The sequence below is a fragment of the Salvia miltiorrhiza genome, chromosome 8 (genome assembly GCF_028751815.1).
Source record: "Salvia miltiorrhiza cultivar Shanhuang (shh) chromosome 8, IMPLAD_Smil_shh, whole genome shotgun sequence".
Taxonomy (NCBI): domain Eukaryota; kingdom Viridiplantae; phylum Streptophyta; class Magnoliopsida; order Lamiales; family Lamiaceae; genus Salvia; species Salvia miltiorrhiza.
In genome coordinates, this window is record NC_080394.1 from 30207564 (window position 1) to 30227289 (window position 19726).

The 19726-nt window shown below is 39.7% G+C and overlaps 1 protein-coding gene across 1 annotated transcript; it reads right to left on the reverse strand.

Annotated features, from left to right (window-relative positions):
* Positions 1 to 2204: 2204 nt before the first annotated feature.
* On the reverse strand, positions 2205 to 3712 carry LOC130997610 (F-box protein At5g03100-like). Its single transcript, XM_057922985.1, has one exon. It carries the CDS (start codon positions 3579 to 3581, stop codon positions 2310 to 2312), a length of 1272 nt encoding a protein of 423 aa, XP_057778968.1. The 5' UTR covers positions 3582 to 3712; the 3' UTR covers positions 2205 to 2309.
* Positions 3713 to 19726: the final 16014 nt, after the last annotated feature.

Consider the following 19726-nt stretch of genomic DNA (forward strand, 5'->3'; position numbering starts at 1 on the left):
CAACTCTGATAAATTCCTATCTCTCGCAGCAATGGTATCACACGCACGCTTACAGTCCGACTCAACCACACCCACAGTAAAACCGAGCTCTTTTATCCAAGAAAGCGCCTCCTTTATACCAAACATTTCACCTTCCTCAACACTCCAGCAGCCCCTGATCTTCATCGATTTTCCAATGACAAAATCGCCCATATGATCACGAATAAGAATGCCAATACCCATCACATTTTCTTCTTCGAAAAACGCAGCATCCACATTGCATTTTATGGTACCCGAAGGCAAAGGATGCCAACCTTTGCAAACAGAAGCAGTGGCTGGACGAGGATTGTTCCGGGAAGGCAGCTCTCGGGCTAGTTTCCAATCAGACCAAGCAGTGGCAGCAGCCACAACAGACCGAGCTGGAGCAGGCTGCAGCTCCTTCCAAACAGCTCCATTTCTGTCTTTCCATATCTGCCATAGTAGCATGCAAGCTCTCACCTTGAAGCTACCAACAGGATGATCAATAATTTTGAAAATAGCAAGCTCAAAGGAATCGCAGCTGGACGTAATGCAATCGATCTCTCTCCAGAGGTTACTGTGACGCCAACAATCCTCCGCAAAAGAACAGAAAAGAAACACATGCCAAAGATTCTCGAAGCCTTGTTTACAGATAGGACACTCCCCACCAACCAAAACCCCACGGGAGAGAAGCCGCTCCTTCGAAGGAAGATTGTTCCGAGCCGCACGCCATAAGAAATTCTTCACCTTAGGAGGGACGTCAAGCTTCCATAAACTATCCCACTTTCCTTCTACCGAATGAGCCGCATCAAGCGTAAGAGAACTTGCCAACTGATATGCAATCTTGACAGTATAATAGCCATTTTAGAGAGATGCCATATGAGTTTATCAGGTCCAGCATTACGGAAGATGGGGGTGCTGATAATCGCCCTAAAATCCGCTTCAGAAACCATGTTGTGAATAAGATCCACATTCCAACAGTTAGCTTCAGGCATCAACATCTCCTGAATAGTAACATTCTCGAAACCCACAGGGCAAAGATCTGGAGATACACGAAAAGACTCCCTCGTGCGCAACCACGGATCTTTAAAGAAGCGAACACTGGGCTTTTGTTTTTTAAATCTATAATTTAGGCTGTAATTTTTATTTTCAAAAAATTTAGCAATTTTTTGGCTTCTATTTTTGAATTGTAATTTTTTCGATTTTTCAATTTTTAAATTTATTTATTTTAAATTTTAGTAATTTAAATTAATGTAATTTGAATTCAAGTGTTATTAAATTGGTGTCATTTAAATTAAATAAAAAATATAAAAATCAAGACTAATAAGTGGTCTTATTAACTCATAAGAGCCTCCCAGAGCATTAACTCATAAGTGGTCTCTTCCATGAATGAGCCTCCAACTGACTAAACAGATGTGAATGCTCTTATCTTTACCGTGTTGTGACTTGAATTCCAATCTCCCATGATTTCTGATCCTTTACACGTGCATTTACAAGTGCTTCAAACGTGGGGGAAATTAAAATTGACAAAAATGACCCAATTCACCCTCATATTCGTTAGATTATTTCCTCCGTTCCATCTTACTTGGTCTATTTTTTTTTTTTACACAATTATTAAGGAGAGTAAGATTATAGTATAAAGTAATATAAAGTATGTGGATTCATATTTATTATAGTAAAATTTATTATTAGAAAAGAAACAGATCAAATTGAATGAAACAATTCAAAAAAGAAACTAGATCAAAATCCTAGATAGTAGACTAACCTGAAAAATGGACTAGTGTATAGGCAATCTGCAATTTGGAGGAACCTACAAACATCCACTTGAACGATTTTGGGACCGGCCAACAACTTGATAGCTTTAGGAATAAAAAAGACATTTCCATGTAAACATTACAAATGGCATGTGTTTCATCAAGCATCAAGAATTATGAACTCACAGTGTGCAACAAATGCAAGAATGGTATCAAATGCAAAATTAAAGAACAGACAAAGGTATTTTAGTGTCATTCCAAACATAAATTTGCTTTCACGTTTGCCATATGTCTTGAAAAATGAAGTGTTGAATTAGCTTTTGAGTCGTTGCAAGTTTGGAAATAAACATATGTTGAAAAGCACGCATTCTTTGAAGAAAAAACTGCAATAAAACTCAATCAGTTCACACAAAGCTAGCTACCAATTTGACATATGCATCCAAACACAGTGAGTCAACAATTAAACCTGTGAGAGTATCTTTTTAAACCATGTGTTTCTCGCCAAATTGATCCTTACAGTAGTTGCAGCAGTCCATTAATGAAGAACAATGTACTAGTTCACAATTTGGGAGTTGAATCCGCAATTAAGACAAAATAGGAATGAATATCAGGGCAAGGAATCAACAAATATTGAAGTTTAATGTAGTTGAGCTGAGTAAATGGAACTTTCGCGACCCTCCAACAATCATCAACGATCATCTCCTTGAGATTGATCCCATTATGGAGCAAAAGATCCATCCACAGCAGCTCATCTCTTTCCATGGTGAACCCCATAATCCTGACCCTCTTCATGTGTTTGAGTCGACACGCCTCCTCCTTGACAGTCGCGTAATCCTTCCAAAGATGAGCATCGTGCCAATTCTGGCAGTGAGTCGGATATTCAACACCACCACCCCAACCCTGCTCAATCCGCACTCTCAATTCTAGTTCCTCCAAGGATGGAGTGATGTGTAAGAAACACGCGAATGAATCGCGTGTTTTGCTGCTTACTTTGGAGCATATCATCTTCAAATCCTTGAGGCGGCTGAACCGGAAATCCAGCTGCCTGAATATCACCCCACAACAGCACAGAGCCTCAACGAGGCAAGAGCTGAGTTGAAGGGACTCGATGTCTTTGAGAGAGGACAGAAGAGACACACAATCCTCGCAGTCCAACTCCTTCCCACCTAAACCATCTCCCAAATCCAACCCCACTCGGACCAAATTCGGAACGTTGAGAAGCCGAATGAGCGGGAAGACTCCCTTATACCACAACGACTTGAGCTTACGAGCAGACACCAATACTATCCTCACAATGTTGGGGCAATCGGAGATCTCCAAATTCTTCAGGCTCTCGCTCGATTCGATCTCGATGCTCTCTAATCCGCTGCATTTCTCCATCTTCAAGTCCTCCACGCGCGAGCACAGATCGCTCAGCGTGTCTCCCGCGAGACGGGGGATCGATCTGAGGTGCAGAGTTTTGATGTGAGAGAAGGAGGGGCGGCGAGTAGCTTGTTTGACGATCAAACTGAAGGTGGTGGGGATGAGTATGTGTAGTGAGAAGTCGAGGTGGAGTTCGCCGTTGACGCCTTTGGTGCAGACGGCCAAGGCAGCGGCGTCGAGGTGGAGGATTAATGTCCGAAAACCGGCGCCGGATTCCGACAGAGATTGGATGGTGTGATGCAGCTCTTGATTGGATGATGATAAGTTGAGGCGGGAAGGGCACATTAGTCTCCTCCACGATGTGGATAGAGTGCTGATTTGAACTGCCTCTTTCAGAGAAAGCATTGAGATTATGTGCTGCAGAATTTCGCTTGGCAAGCTGCTCAACACATCACCCTTTTCTTCCATTCTCTCACTCTCTCTCTTGAAGATCCTATCAACTCAAAAGTGTAGATGAATGGATTCACAGGATTTGTCTTATAAGTAATTAACAAAGTGGTTGTGTTCAAACTTATTGACAATGCCAACAAATGAAACGATAGATATTGTAGATTTTATATTTTGAAATTCATGATATGTTGACGTATTCAACTGGGGAGCTTGGATATCTTCCAAAGGTGTCAATTTTTGGGGAAGAAATGTGAAGTTTGGAGATGAAGACTTTATTATAGGAGCAAGTACGGATTAATAAGCTTTGACAATTAATAGTACGAACAAATTAGTTGTGCACCCTAGTGTGTGTTGGCCCCACGGTAAGCTATGATGCACGGATTCTTCAAAAATTAGCATGTACGGCGAATTGGATTCCTTTAGGGTGCGATTCTCTCGGATTCTCGTTGGATTCGCGCCCGATTCGCCACGTGGCGTATCTTTTAAAACAATTTATAAAATAAATCGGATTCGCAAATTCCATAGGCGAAATTCACGTATCTCGTGCACGAAAGGCCTACACAAGGTTATTTTGATAATTTTATTTTCAATTATGACTTATATATTGGACTAATAATATTTGAATCGTTATATTGTTGCTCAATTAACTTATATAATTGAAAATGCTTAACTTTTGGGTAAAATAAAATGTAATTTACATATAATTAATTTAAGAAAATTTAAATTGTATATATTTTATAAGCATTATATATCATAAAATTTTAATAATTAGATGTATCCTTGCCGAATCGCACCCTATAATTTTTAAAAACCCGTATCCCCGTACTCGTATCGTATCGCCCCCGCATCCGCACCGCCGTACCTATGCAACATAGACGGTAAAACATAGACGGTAAGTAGTTGAGATCCTTTGTCCCACAATTTAATGTGTATTACTATGTACTATTCTTAATTTCTTATAATTTTTAATTATATTTTTTTCAGTTTTAATTTATTATGCTTTAATATAATAAAAAGATAATTAATAAGGGTTCACTTATCTAATTAGGGTTTAAAATTATTTTTTTAATTTATTTGAATTAATAATTGATTATTTGGGTTAATTAATTCGAAGTTAGGTATAATTTTTCTAAATTCCAATTTTTAATGATAAATATTAACTAGAGTTCATAAGTAATATTTTTTATTTTTATAACAAACAATTATAAAATAGATAAATTAAGAGTGTTATACACGGTGATACACGCTAAATTGTGGGATAGAGGATTCTATCTGAGCGGTAAGGGATTAATGTCCAAGGCCAAAGATCTTAGGTTCGAGGCTCATCTGGTGCGACCTTTAAATTTCTTTATTTAATACCGTTAATTTATAAAAAAAATAATCGTGCACCTTCCATTGATGACTACTTTAGAAGAAGTTTGTGATTTTCTGGTTTAGAATTGGTTTCATCTAATTAATTATTTTGAGATTGACAATTATAGATAACATATGAACACACATAATTAACAATATATAGCTAGAACAATAATTCACATTTGTTAGCCACTTATGATGAGAATTAATGCCAACGAAAATTGGTGAAAGAGAATAGCAATACGCTATTCTATTTTATTAGGTAGGGTCGTCAGCCACTGCATAAAGAAAAGTAAACGATCCTTTTTCTTTTGGATTATGTACCAAACAATAGTATTGGTTGAAGAAAACAATCATATATTAAGATATCAAATTCTTTTTTTTTTGAGAGAAAGATATCAAATTCTTCGAATGAAAGTCAAGGGATGACTTAAAATAAAAAATAGTATTGTTGCGGTCTTGGACGATTCGCTCTGTACCCTAGCCGCCTTTCCTAGGGTTCGGGAGCGCCGCCTTTCGCTTGATCTTCTGATCGGAGCGCCGTCTTTCTTCTCGTTCTTTTGGTTGTTATTGGTGGGAAGACTCTGGCAGTACTGGTTCCGATGGATCCAGATGAGATTGCCAAACGGGTCTCGGATTTGAAACTCTCAGTGGGCGAACGAACAAAAGCGATAACCCTAACTCCTGCGGAGGAGGAACGGGGACGAGTACGCATGAGGAAGATCATAGTTGGCAAGATTTTCACGGATAGACACCCTCCACGTGAAGTACTGCGGGATAAGCTGCCGATCATCCTGGGAACGCGTGGGGGTTTGGAGGTGGAGTATGTCGCACCCAGTATTTTTGCGTTCTCTCTCGACCTTGAATCGGAGAGGGATAGAATCTTAGCAGGAGGACCATGGCACTTCTTCAACGATTTTACGCTGCTAAAGAAGGCGGACTCCATGGAAACGGCAGCGACCATGACTTTCGATGAGATCACCATGTGGATCCAATTACACAATCTCCCAATTGCATGCATGGACAATAAAATAGTCCGCCGGGTTGGGGAACCCCTCGTTAGATGCGTACCCATAGCAACAACGGAGGATAATAAGGAGGCTATGGTACTCATTCTTTACGAGAAGTTACCGGATTTCTTCTGCTATGCATGCGGAAAAATTGGACATTACATGAAGAATTGCAAGTTGGGAATGGAGGCAAAAGCAGAATAGTTGGCTACGTGCGGGTCGTGTCAGTGATTCTCGCCGATCACAGCCGGACTCCAGAGGGTTCTCTAATCACAAAGAAGCGGGACAAATGGTTGCGGCGAGGGCAAACCCTCGGGGTCCAAGACCGCCACCAAGAGCAAATATCCATCGGGAAAACGAAGAACAACATAACAGAACCTCTACACGTAATTCCCAAGGGATACGAGGGAATGACGGGGCGGAGAACGGAGACCTTTCCGTGGAGAGAGGGCTGAGGGAGGAAGCGGGGGAGGAAGTGAGTGAGAGAGCAGGGGAGTCTGATGGGGTAGAGGAGACAATGGTGAGTGAGATGGAGGGGGTAGAGAAGATAACTCCTTTAGGAGAAGGGGTGGAGGGGCTAATGATGGAAGAGGGGGAGGGTGTCTTGGCGGGTGTTCTGAGGGGGGGAAAAGAAGGCGAGAGTTCGAAGATGGAGAGACAAAAGGAGACACCGGGGAATCATATTGAGGAGGGAGAAGGGAGTGGGGAGAGAGCGAGTGGACGTGGGAGCAAGGAGTTTAGTCCTTCCCAGCCGATCACGATCAATATTATTTCTCCTATGAAATCAAAGAAAACACCGAAGGGAAGAGGCTGGAAGAGACTTGCAAGAAAGAATAATAATACTGACATCCAGATTGTGGCTGAGCAGGTGGATGTGGGGAAAGTGAGGAAAGTTAGAGTGGACAGCGGAGAAGATGATTCTAACCGAGTAGAGAAGAAGCAGAAGGCTCTACGGTTAGTGGATGAGGAGGACTATTCTGTTACTATATCGGCGGAGGCTGCGGAGCAGCCCCGCCGGAACCAATGATTTGCCTCGTTTGGAACGCGCGAGGGATGGGAAACCCTCATGCGTTCCATAAGCTCCGAGGCCTGCTGGCCGATTCTTCCCCGGGCCTTGTCTTCTTGTGTGAAACACGGCTCGTTAGCAATAAATGCAATATGTGGAAAACTATTCTGGGATATGATGGGCTCTTCTCTGTTGATGCTAAAGGAAAGAGCGGTGGATTAATTCTGATGTGGAGGCAGCCATTTGATGTACACATCAAATCTTTTTCACCAGGTCATATTGATTGCGTTGTAGGACTTGAAGAGAGACAGTTCCGGTTTACGGGGTTCTATGGCCACCCGATAACGGAGCGGAGGGTGGACTCGTGGCGACTACTCAAACGTCTCAGTGACAGCATGTTGATGACCCCCACACCTTGGCTGGTAGCTGGAGATTTCAATGAAATAAGGGCGGACTCGGAGAAGGTTGGGGGTAAGAGCCGGCCACCGAGACAAATGCAGGAGTTCAGAGAGACTCTTATGTATTGTGGACTGCATGAAGTTGAGAACTCGAACACCGAGTTTACTTGGTGTAACAAGAGGAAGGACGGCATGATTTGTGAACGGCTAGACCGATACGTTGCGAATAGAGAATGGAAGGAGCTCTTTCCGCAAATGGATGTGCGCGCCATGGACTTTTTTGGATCTGACCATAGACCTCTTGTCTGCCACTTTGATCCGGAAGCCACCAAAGTTGTTTCAAAAGGGAAGGGCAGATTTCACGTTGAGGATAAATGGTTCTTGGAAAAGGATTTTGTCCCGGACTTCTTGTGTGAGTGGAGCTCACTTAAGTTCGAACCTGATCTTTCCCTTCGGCTAGGGAGGTGCGAGAGATTTCTTAAAACTTGGTCGAGCAAGAAGTTTGACAATTTGGCAAAAAAAGTGAAAGAGTTGAGGGAGAAAAGGAACGTTATTATACAAGATCTGGGGTCCAAAACGATGGAGGAGGAGTTTTGGAAGATCACAAGACAGATTGAGCAAGCGGCGGAGGAAGAAGCATGTCACTGGAAACAGCGCTCCCGGCTAAACTGGATGGCAAATGGGGATCGGAACACAAACGCCTTTCATACACAAGCTTCTAAACGCCGAAAAAAGAACACTATCAAGAAGCTTAGAGATTCTAACGGGGTATGGCATGAAGAGGAAGATGACAAAGCACAGGTGGTATATAATTATTTCCAACACCTTTTCACTTCCGATGGACCTCCACAAGACGACATTGCCAAAGTGGTTGACACCATTGAGGAGAGGATTTCGAGGGAGGATGCTGCTGATCTGGATAAACAGTTCACGGCGGATGAGGTTAAAAGGGCGCTTTTCGACATGCATCCGTCAAAAAGCCCGGGGCCCGATGGTTTCAATGCCCGCTTTTTTCAGCGGTTTTGGCCGGCGATGGGTGAAGAAATTACAAGACAGGTGCTGAATGTCCTCAATGGCGAGATGGAATTTGATGAATGGAACAAGACTCTCATTTGTCTAATACCAAAGAAGAATAAACCGGAGGAGGTGGCTGATTTCCGGCCAATTAGTATGTGTAATACTATCTTTAAGCTTGTTTCTAAGGCTATTGTGAATCGGTTGAGAGGAGTTCTTGGAAGGATCGTGGATCAAAACCAGAGTGCTTTTATTAAAGGACGCCATATTACTGATAATATACTCATAAGCTTCGAATGTCAACACTGGCTACGTAAAAAAAAGAAGGGCAAAGACGGGATGGTGGCTCTAAAACTTGACATGAGCAAGGCGTATGATAGGGTTGAGTGGAACTATTTGGAAGCTGTTCTTATCAAGCTGGGATTCCCGGATCGTATTCGGAGGGTAATTATGAGGTGCGTGCGCTCGGTTTCCTTCAGTTTTCTCGTGAACAGATGTGTGTACGGTGACCTTAGTCCGACGAGAGGACTCAGGCAAGGGGACCCTTTGTCCCCCTTTCTCTTTGTCTTATGCGCTCAGGGGTTGTCTTCCCTCTTCCACAAGGCGCAAAAACAAAAGGCGATGCATGGTGTTCCTCTGGTGCCGGGTGAACTTGATATTTCTCACCTTTTCTTCGCGGACGACAGCTTAATTTTCTTTAGAGCTACTGCTAATGAGGCTGGGAATATTAAAGATATTTTGAGGGCTTACGAACTTGCTTCGGGGCAGCGAATCAATTTTGATAAGTCATCTGCCTCTTTTAGCCCGAACACTACGATGGTATCTCAAAAGGAGGTGTTGAAGGTTTTGGATGTCAAGGAGGGGGAAGGAATTCAGCGATACCTTGGACTTCCAGCGTTCTCATTGCGACAGAAACGATTGCAGTTTGGCTACATTGTGACAAAAATTCAGAAAAAGTTGGAAGGATGGGATCAACGGGAGTTTTCGGGGGCCGGGAAAGAGGTCTTACTGAAGGCGGTGATCTAGGCAATACCCACGTACGCGATGCAATGTTTCCGGCTCCCGGAGTCTATTTATAATGATATTAATCGCCTCTGTGCCGGGTTTTGGTGGGGGGATAAGGCGGAGAAAAGGCACCTGCATTGGAGGCGCTGGGAGGGTTTATGCGTCCCTAAAGAGTGGGGTGGAATGGGGTTCAGGGATCTCAAGAGCTTTAATAAGGCTCTACTTGCGAAACAAGTGTGGAAAATGATCAAAAATCCTGAATCCTTAGTGGCGCGAGTGTTCAGAGCTCGTTATTTCCGGCAGGGGGATATTTTGCATGCCGAGGTCCGGTCCGGCGCATCTTACATTTGGCGCTCTCTTGCTTGGAGCCGGGACCTTATTGATAATGGGATGTACTGGAAGGTGGGAGATGGCCGTAATATCAGGATCTTTAAAGACGTTTGGGTGCCGAAGGCGCAAGGGGGCACTCTGGTGAAGAAGGATAGTAATTTTTCTGATGATATCAAGGTAGCTGACCTTATTAGCACAGGAAGGAAATGGAATGAGGAGAGACTTCAAGCTTTGCTGCTGCCTTGTGATGTGGAAGCAGCTTGTAAGACTCCTATTGCCGAGCATGGGAATGGTGATGTTGTGGCGTGGCGTTTTGACCCGAAAGGAGTGTTTTCGGTGAAGTCTGCTTATCTCTCAACTATTGGTTTTTACGACCAACATCCATCGAGCAGCGGGAGAGATAAAAAGTGGTGGAGTCGCACTGTCTGGAACCTTTCTATTCCACCGAAAGCTAAGATTTTTTGGTGGAGAGCTCTGTCTCATTTAATCCCTACGGAAGCAAATTTGCGTGAGCACTATGTGCCGGTGGAGGGGATTTGTCGTGATTGCCATAGTCAATGGGATGTCACAAGCCATAGCTTGTTTTTCTGCCCGGCTGTGCGGCAGGTTTGGAGAGGAACGAGGTTTTGGCGACTTCTCCAACGAGCCACGCACCTTGATCTGCATGCCATTGTTGAGGTCCTTAGGGAGGAGCTGTCAACACCAGATTATGAGCTTTGGGTGTTAATGGCTTGGCAGATTTGGGTGGAGAAGTGTAGGATCAAACATGATGGGAAGGGAGAGCTGAAAATGGTCTCGGAGATGCAGTGCTCTATTCTTTGGGACACGTTCCAAACTGCAAGGCCGACCTTTGAGATGAACTCAGTTATGGGGATGATCGTGGGAGACAAACTTTGGCTTTGCCCGAAGAGAGGTACGTTGCGCGTCGATGTGGATGCACTTTATGATGACCAAACGAGTGCTTTTGGAGTGGGTGTTATCGTTCGTGACAGCAATGGTAGAATCTGTGCGGCCATGTCAAAACGCACGAATCCGGCTTCTAATCCACTTCTTGCGGAAGTCATGGCTGTGGTGCAAGGCATTACCCTTTGTGCTGAGCTGGAACTCTCGCCTTTTTCTGTCTTCACCGACTCCATGTTGGCGGCGAGAACCATGGCTGGACCGGCTGATGATCGAGAATTCCTACCCCAAGATTTACAAGAGATCCTCACAGTGGCGAGGGAGACATGCATGCTTGGTGTGTATCACATGTTTCGCACGGCTAATAAAGCCGCGCATTGTTTAGCTCAGTTTGCTCGGACCGTTGAGCATAGAAAGGTGTGGACTAGAGATTATCCTTGTTGGTTAAGGGATATTGTAAGCAGTGATCTCGAGTAATAATATTACACGCCTTCCGCCTCAAAAATAAAAATAAAAAATAGTATTAAGTATAAATTAATTATGAATTACTTTTAGTTTTTAAATCACGAAGTTAGACTATGATCAATTCATCCACTAAAGAGTCTATCGTAGATCTTTATAATTTAATGACTGAAAATAATTCTTTATTTATATTTGTTAATTATCTGTAAATACACAAAATATATTAAATTTTAATTTTTAATCAACACTATTTTCTTGATAAAAAAAAATACTGGTTGAATTAAAATCCTAATCAAACATAAACCTATGCGGAAGTGAAAAAATTAATTAAATATGGCCGAAATTCTAATTCAACTAAATTCCAAAAAAAAAAAAAAGTGTACGTGTTTTTTGATCAATGACTTAATGTTGATTAAAAATTAAAATGGATTATATTTTGTATATTTATAAATAATTAACACTATTTAAAATAAATAGATTGTTCAATTCAATTTGATCAAATAAAATATTTGAAATAAAAAGTAATGTTTGAACTTTTATTAAGATAAATAACTAATTATTATAAAAATTTATACTACTCCCTCTGTCTATAAAAAATATGCCTACTTTGCTATTTCAATCCGTTCGCCAAAAATACGCCTAATCCATTTTTGACACAATATACTCCACAAATACTGATGAGGATAAAAATATGCATTCCTTATTTATCGGACGATAGTAACGAAAATAAGCTTGATTTCAGTCAAAACAAGGTTGATTTGGTCAAAATAGGGACGATTCGACCCAGCAGACGGTAAATAGCTCGAAACAGGCATGTTCAGCCTGTAATCAGCCCTGAAACACGGAATTGTCTTATCCCTATCAGGATACGGAGAAGATTCCAGTTCAAGAAGGATTCAAGCTTATTATCACGACGATTATCCGTGGATAAGTATGAAGAAACCTACTTCGAGTAGAATTCGGTAATGGAGTCCTTTTCCTATTATATTTCTTATTAGTTTGCCTATAAATAGATGCATATTTTCTCATTGTTAGATTATCTAGCTCTCAATACTCATTGTAAGTTGTTAGTTTCTCCGCATACATAGTGAAAGCACCCTGCAATCCCGTGGACATAGATCCTTACGATCGAACCACGTAAATCTCGTATTAATTACTGTTTTTTGTTATTACTGTTATTTTTGGGCACAACAAATACTTTTTACTATTACACTCACAAAAAATGTGAGACCCATATTTCATTTACAAACATTCAACAAACACTTACACACAATTCTTAAAACTCGTGTTGAAGTCAATTAGGCATATTTTGATGAAACACAATATTTAGTCACTAATTGAAAAAACACAAAATCTGGACATTTATTACGTGTAAAGACTATTTTGCCCTTAATTAGGGTGGACTGAATTAGGGTTTGAACAACACAGATTTAAAACACAAAAGAAAATAATAATAACCTGTAAACGTAATCTTCGATCTCTCTTTAACTCATACCGATCGAACTTTTGCAAGCTTCGTCGAAACTAGACTTCTTTAGTGATCGGAGTATAATATTATGATGGGATTTATGAGTTTGTTTGAGATAAAATGTGATATGGCTTAAATATAGGAATAAAAGGGAGGAGAATTTTGAACACCTAACGTAAAGAAATTCAAAAGATAATAAATGCATCGTGAATAAACTTTGAACTCATATGTATTAAAAATGGTAGAATTTCTGCAGTTAAAAGATCAAACGTGTCTTACAATGAAGATTCTATTACTATAAGGGGGCGTTCGGTTGTCGAGATAGAATAAGCCTGAAATTATTCGAGATTAAGTTAGCCCGAGATTAATTTTATTATAAGGAGTAAGCCATGACTCACAATCCAAGACTATTCCTACGCGGCATTGTCCCAAGATTAAATATCAGGTCGTATCTACCCAACCAAACATGATATTATAAGATTAATCTAATCTAATCCAATATAATCCTTCAATCCAAACGGCCCCTAAATAGACTATTACAGGCAAGGATATTTTGATAAATACAGAGTTGGTACGACTAAGGGTAGTTTTGTATTTTCCGCATTGTTCTTCATGATGTTGAGGAGCAATTCAGCTCTCCGATCTTCTGCTTTTCATGTGGGGCCAACAATGAAATATTCCTCTGGCTCCTAGACTGCAGGTTAGTTGTGGGACTACTTGCAAAATTGTTATTGGATCACTCTTAGACACACTCCTCTTTACCAAGCTATAATGGCCTTTTTGTCTTCTTTCTCAGATCTGATATACACATAAGTTTTCTTAGATATTTAAATGTAACAGTTAATTGCTTATAAATGCACGAACTCAAATTTTGCTTTTTAACCAATACCCCATCCATCTCACAAAAATATGAACATTTTGTCATTTTGGGATGTCTCACAAAAATATGAATGTTTTTTATTTCTTGTACACCATCTCATCACAATCCCTTTACTTTTTATTTTTTATCTCTATTTTTCATAAAGTGGGATTCATTTTTCACTCACAATACACTTTTATCTAACATTTATTAAAACTCGTGGCACTTATTTGTGAGACAAAGGAAGTACTGTTTTCTTGATTAGGAAATACTACATAAATTTTTTATTTTCAACTTTCGCATAAGATAACGATTAGAGTAATATTATATAAAGGGGTTATTGCCGTAAAATACATCAAGTTTTGTCAATTTTCTGGTTTATATCATCACCTTTTTTTTTCTTCCAAAAAATACATGAATTTGTAATTAGTTCTGAATTGTCCCACCAGTTGTAATTTTGCCCAAATTAATCTGAGGTGGTAGTCGGATTGCCAACGTGACAGTCGGAATTGCCAACGTGGCTGCCGGAATTGCCAAATCACACACACTTCTCTCTCTCTCTCATACACACACACACACACAAACACACTCACTGCGCCTCACACACACACACGAATAGCCCCACCCCTTTCTTCCTTCTCCGACGCCGCCGCCGCCACCCTCTCACCCCATAACCACCCCCCTCTCTCTCTCTCTCTCTCTCTCTCTCTCTCTCTCTCTCTCTTTCTCTCTCTCCTCTGCACACACATACACAACCACAGCAGCAGCCGCCGGCGAAGCGACGACCGCCGCTGCACATCTCCCTCACCCTCGCTCGTCTCTCCCCTACTTCGGTCGAAACGATGGCAGAGCCGCCGCCGCCGAGCCCTAGGCTCCCAAACCCTAGATCCCTAAATCCAGCCACCCCTTTCCCCAAAATTTCCAGTGACGACTCGGGGAAAAAATGGAGAGAAATGAGGAAGAAATAATGCAAGACAAGAAAGAGAATAGCTGCTGCATTATCACCTGCTGCTGATGTTTCTTTATTTCAATTTGGGTTTAATTTCGCCCAAAATGGGTTTGATGTGGATGATAATGGAGGCTTATCTGCTGTTGTCGAGAATTTTCTCTTGCCATCGGTCGAGAGATGGGGGGAGGTGCTGCTGTCAGTGGAAGAAGAAGGCAGTGGCGCTGCTGTTGTCTCCGGCGAACGGAGGCGACAAAGAGAGGGAGACTCAGGGACAATAGGCGGCGGCGGCTCTGCCATCGTTCCTGCTGCCCGTCGGGAGAGAGAGAGAGAGAGACATGGAGTGGTTATGGGATGAGAGGGCGGTGGCGGTGGCGACGCTACCGTCGCCGGAGAAGGAAGAAGGGGGTGGGGCTGTGCGTGTGTGTGTGTGAGGTGCAATAGGTGTGTTTGTATGTGTGTGTGTGTGTGTGTGTGTGTGTGAGAGAGAGAGAGAGAGAGAGAAAAGTGTATGTATGTGTGATTTAGCAATTCCGGCAGTCACGTTGGCAGTTCCGACTACCACCTCAGATTAATTTGGGTGAAATTATAAATGGTGGGACAATTCAGAATAAATTATAAATTCATGTATTTTCTGGCAAAAAAAAAAAGGTGATGATATAAATCAGAAAATTGACAAATTTGATGTATTTTACGGCAATAACCCCTTATATAAATACACTAGCTTTAGGTATATTTATCATAATCTCATCCACGCGTCTTAAATATCTGTGTAAAAGGGTTTTTTTTTTTTTAAATGTTTTTAACTTATTTGTAGGGCAAAAGGATATAACTATGTCTAGTGGTTGATAATTTTCTACATATTTAAAGTTTTTAATGTGCGTTAAAATGCATAATGACAAACATAAAAGTGCATGATGTCAAATACAAAACTGTATAATGCTGCACATAAAAGTACATAGATAATTTCAAAAAAATTAAAACTTATCTCTTTTGATTTTAATGAAATTAATCACGAAGTCTTAAACTCTGAATAGGTCCATATTTTTTACGCTTAATCTGAAACAAAAAAAATGCATAGTGGTAAACTTAAAAGTGCATAATCGCAAACACAAAAGTGCATATATATAAATTTAAAAATATAGTATAATATATTTTGAAGCGGACACAAAAGTGCATAATATTAAACACAACAATAAACATATAAATTAATTATTTTTATAAATTTTCATGAAGTGATCTCTTCATATTTCATGTGATTTCATCACGGAATCAGAGTATATATATCCACATATTTTAAAGAAAATTGATCGAGAAATATATCTTTTTTCCTTTTATTAGATTTTGATTGTATCTATATATATATATTTGGTAAGATCCGTAAGGATAATAATTTATCTCCAAAGATAATAAAAATTGAACATCATATTGTAACCCAAATTATAAATAATAGGGTTAATTGCATATAATATCACGAACTTTTCCCCAAATCTATTTTCCCTATGATCTTTAAAAATTTCATTTTTTATCAAATACTTTGACATTTGTTCAATTTCCCCCCGGTTTTTTTTACCCTCAAATCGGAATCGACGTGGCGCTGATGTGGCTCACCGGCACACGCCATTCCGATAAATTAAACGATGTGTTTCAGTTTAAATTAACATTAAAATCCTCGTTTCAGCAATCAGCGCCATTAATGGGCGAAGCAAGGGCGCCAACAATCGGCGCACTGATTTGGAAAACTAAAAACACGAAGTAATCGCCGCCACTGGTTTGGAAGACCTCGACACGAAGACTTCCACACTGGTCTGGAGAGGAAGCCTTCGACAGAGGTGGTGGAAAAAAAAGCAATCGTTTTTTTCTAGCGCCAAAAGCAATCTTTGATTTCCTTTTGCCCGATAAAAATGAGAAATTAAAAGAAATTAGGGCTTTTAATTATGATTCAATATTATAAGTGTAATTTAAAATTCATATATATTCCACGTCAGTGTTATGTGTAAAACTAAATCCACGTCACTGCTATGTCATTTTTTCAGTCATCGGAAAGAAAAGATCATGGGAAATTGAACAAATATCAAAGTATTTGATAAAAAATGAAATTTTTAAAGATCGTGAGGAAAATGGATTTCGGACAAAGTTCGTGATATTATATGCAATTAACCCTAAATAATATTATTGGATTGTAGTATTATTATACATATACGATCACTATTTAGAGGGCGTTTACTTTGAAGGATTAGGCTTGATAGATAAAAATATTAAGGTTAATCCCTTGTTTACTTTAGTGGATTACAACTTTGGGATATCCCAAGGCCATTCATTATTTTTATCATTCAAGCTAGTTTTATTTTTCTTGATTCTTATCCCATGAAAAAGTGAGATTGAAGATATCCTACTATTGAGGATAAAAAACTCAATTTGACATATAATTTTTTATCATTCAAGTTAGTTTTGCTTGATTCTTATCCCATGAAAAGAGTGGAATTGAAGATATCCTACGGATAAAAATACTCAATTCTACATATAATCAATTATGAAAAGTAAATGCCCTTAATGAATTAAAAATTCATTAGGCGATATGATATAAATTATATATTTAATGAATCAAAAATTCATTAGGCGATCTGATATAAATTAATAGTATTACTCCCTCCGTCCATGAATTAAAGCCCCACTTTGGTGTGAGCACAGAGACTAAGAAAGTTAAAAAAAGTGATGTGAATGAAATAAAAGGGTAGTGGTTAAGAGATTAGATTACTTTTACTTATGAGATTGCTTTTAATTTTTGGATTTATTTTTATACGCATTTGTAATTTATTTTCCTTATTTTTCCTTTTATAGGTTTTGGATTTTTTTTTCTTCTTGTTTAAACATTCATGCGTTTTTTTTTATTCTTCCTTATTTGTCATTGATTTTTACATTGAATTCCTTACTTTTACAAACTTCGATTTTCAATGCATTTGTAATCTGCACTTCGATTTTATTTTTGTTTTTCTTTTAATCTATTTTTTTTTCTTTTACAAACTGGCAAAAATTAGCAAAGTAAAAAAAAAAATCGAAGGTCAGAAGTCTGCACTTAAAAGCTGTAGTAAAAAAGGTGGGAATAGAACATTTCATTGAATTTAACCAAGAAACAAGTATAGATGTCCCTCCAAAAGTTAGGAGGGAAAATCAAATTCATCTAACCTCTAAAATCCCTATAAATACCACAATAACTTCAGAATTGCATTCATTTCTCACCTACTACAAGTAAATCACTAAAAAAGGCCATTGAAAGTCCTAAAATCCAAGATGATGAGAGAAACAAAATAGCACAATGGCTGCTTAAGCATAGCATTGGAGGTAAGCTTGAATATGGTGTAAAAAAGGAGGCAACCCTTCTCTTCAAAGTGAATTTGAAGACCATTTGGAGGATTTGGAGCCAAGTATTACATCAGCGAGCTTGTGGTGTACCTGTTCAGGTAAACTCCATTAGAACAGGCAGCTCATACAAAAATAAGAAGAGTATTGATATTGAAAAAGTGAATAATCTTTCTGTGCTTCAACGATCATCAATGAGGATCTTGTCTACAAACCTAGGTGTGTCTAAGTCTTTGACTCACAAGTGGGTAAAGGAAAAAAAAACTAAAACCACACACAAGTGCTATCAAACCATTTCTTACCCCACAAAATAGGCTGTCAAGATTTAGTTAGAGCCTGAAACAGCTCAGTTCAGTGTCTGAGGGTGGTTTCATAAACTTCCAAACCATGTACAACATCATTCATATTGATGGGAAATGATTTTACCTTATGCAAACTAAAGATAGGTATTACCTCATGCCGGATGAAGAGGAACTGTATAGGACATGCAAATCAAAGAGGTTCATTGACAAGATTATGTTTATGTGTGCTGTAACACGTCCTATTATTGACATAGATGGCAAAATAATATTTGATGAAAAGTTGGGCATCTTCCCTTTCACAACAAGAGAAGCAGCCCAACGAAATTCAAAAAACAAATTGAAAGGAACCATGGAAGTCAAGCCAATTGCAGCCATTACTAAGGAAGTCAAGTCAAGCCAAAAAGCACTTGTAAGGGAAAGTCTAGAGTTCCTACAGTTGGAATATGAAATTCACAACCTTGGAGATGTCATAGAAAGGCTACATCAAATGGGCATTAATGAGTAGAATAGTACAGAGGTAGTGCAGGGTTTACAGATACAAACACCATGAACAATCATTTTGATATGTTTGAAATGTAAATCAATTTTTGTAAGCATATTCTGTTTAAATTCAACCTCCAAAACCATTGATGGCTGAATCAAAAACAACCCCTCAGACTACACAAGTCATCATAGGGCCATCTTACACAAACCCTCAGAAAATCCTCACAGGGCAACATACATACACAATTGACACCACAGACACACAATTGGCATCATACATACACAATTGGCACCATAGATACACAATTGGCAGCAAATATACACAAAAAGCACAGAAGGCATCACCGTCATATTCAAACTATGCAAAGAAAAGAAAAATCACAGAAAGACATCACCATCCATCCCCCACCAAAGAAATCAAAACGCCATAACCTGATTAGATGAGTGATAGCGCGCTAGGGAAGTAGATCCCTAGGAATTGCAGGTTTGAGATTCGCAATGCCTCCTCCCTCGTCTCAAAGATTCAGAGAGGGCGAAGCCCGCACTGTTAGATTCCGGCAGCAACCACGACGATACAGAGAGGTCAAAGCCCGACGCTTTGGATTCCGGCGGCAACGGCTCCGATCTAGAGAAATGAAAGCCCACCGCTTCAGATTCAGGCGGCATCCAAGGCGAGTCAGAGAGGTCATCATCCGCTGCTTCGGATTCCGGCTTCATCCACGAGAGAGAGGCTATATAGATCTAGGGTTTATTCCAGAGAGATGAAGATGAGAGAGAGAGGCTATAGATCTAGGGTTTCTTCCAGAGAGACGAAGACGAAGAGAGATACGATACAGATCTACGGTTTCTTCCAAAGAGACGAAGACGAAGAGATAATGGCTATAGATGTAGGGTTTCTTCTAGAGAGAGGAAGACGAACAGAGCTCACATAAAGAGGAAAACGACACAGACCAAAGATCTATCGAATGGAATTCTCTAGAAACCCTTGAAAATGGGGATGAATTAAATAAGGCTACAATATTAAATGGGGAGGGATAATTCTCCTTTATTAAGTGAATTAATTAGCTGCACTTAGTGAATTAATTAATTCTATAATTAAGTAGATTTAAAAATGGGGAGAAATAATTAATGGCAAATGCTAATAATTTTAAATAAAAAAGGAGGGTGAAAGGGTACAAAAAGCATAATAGAATTTTAATTTGTGAACAAATTTTTAAGGGAAATTGTGGACAGAAGGATAACTATTTTAGTGGTATAATTTTCCTAC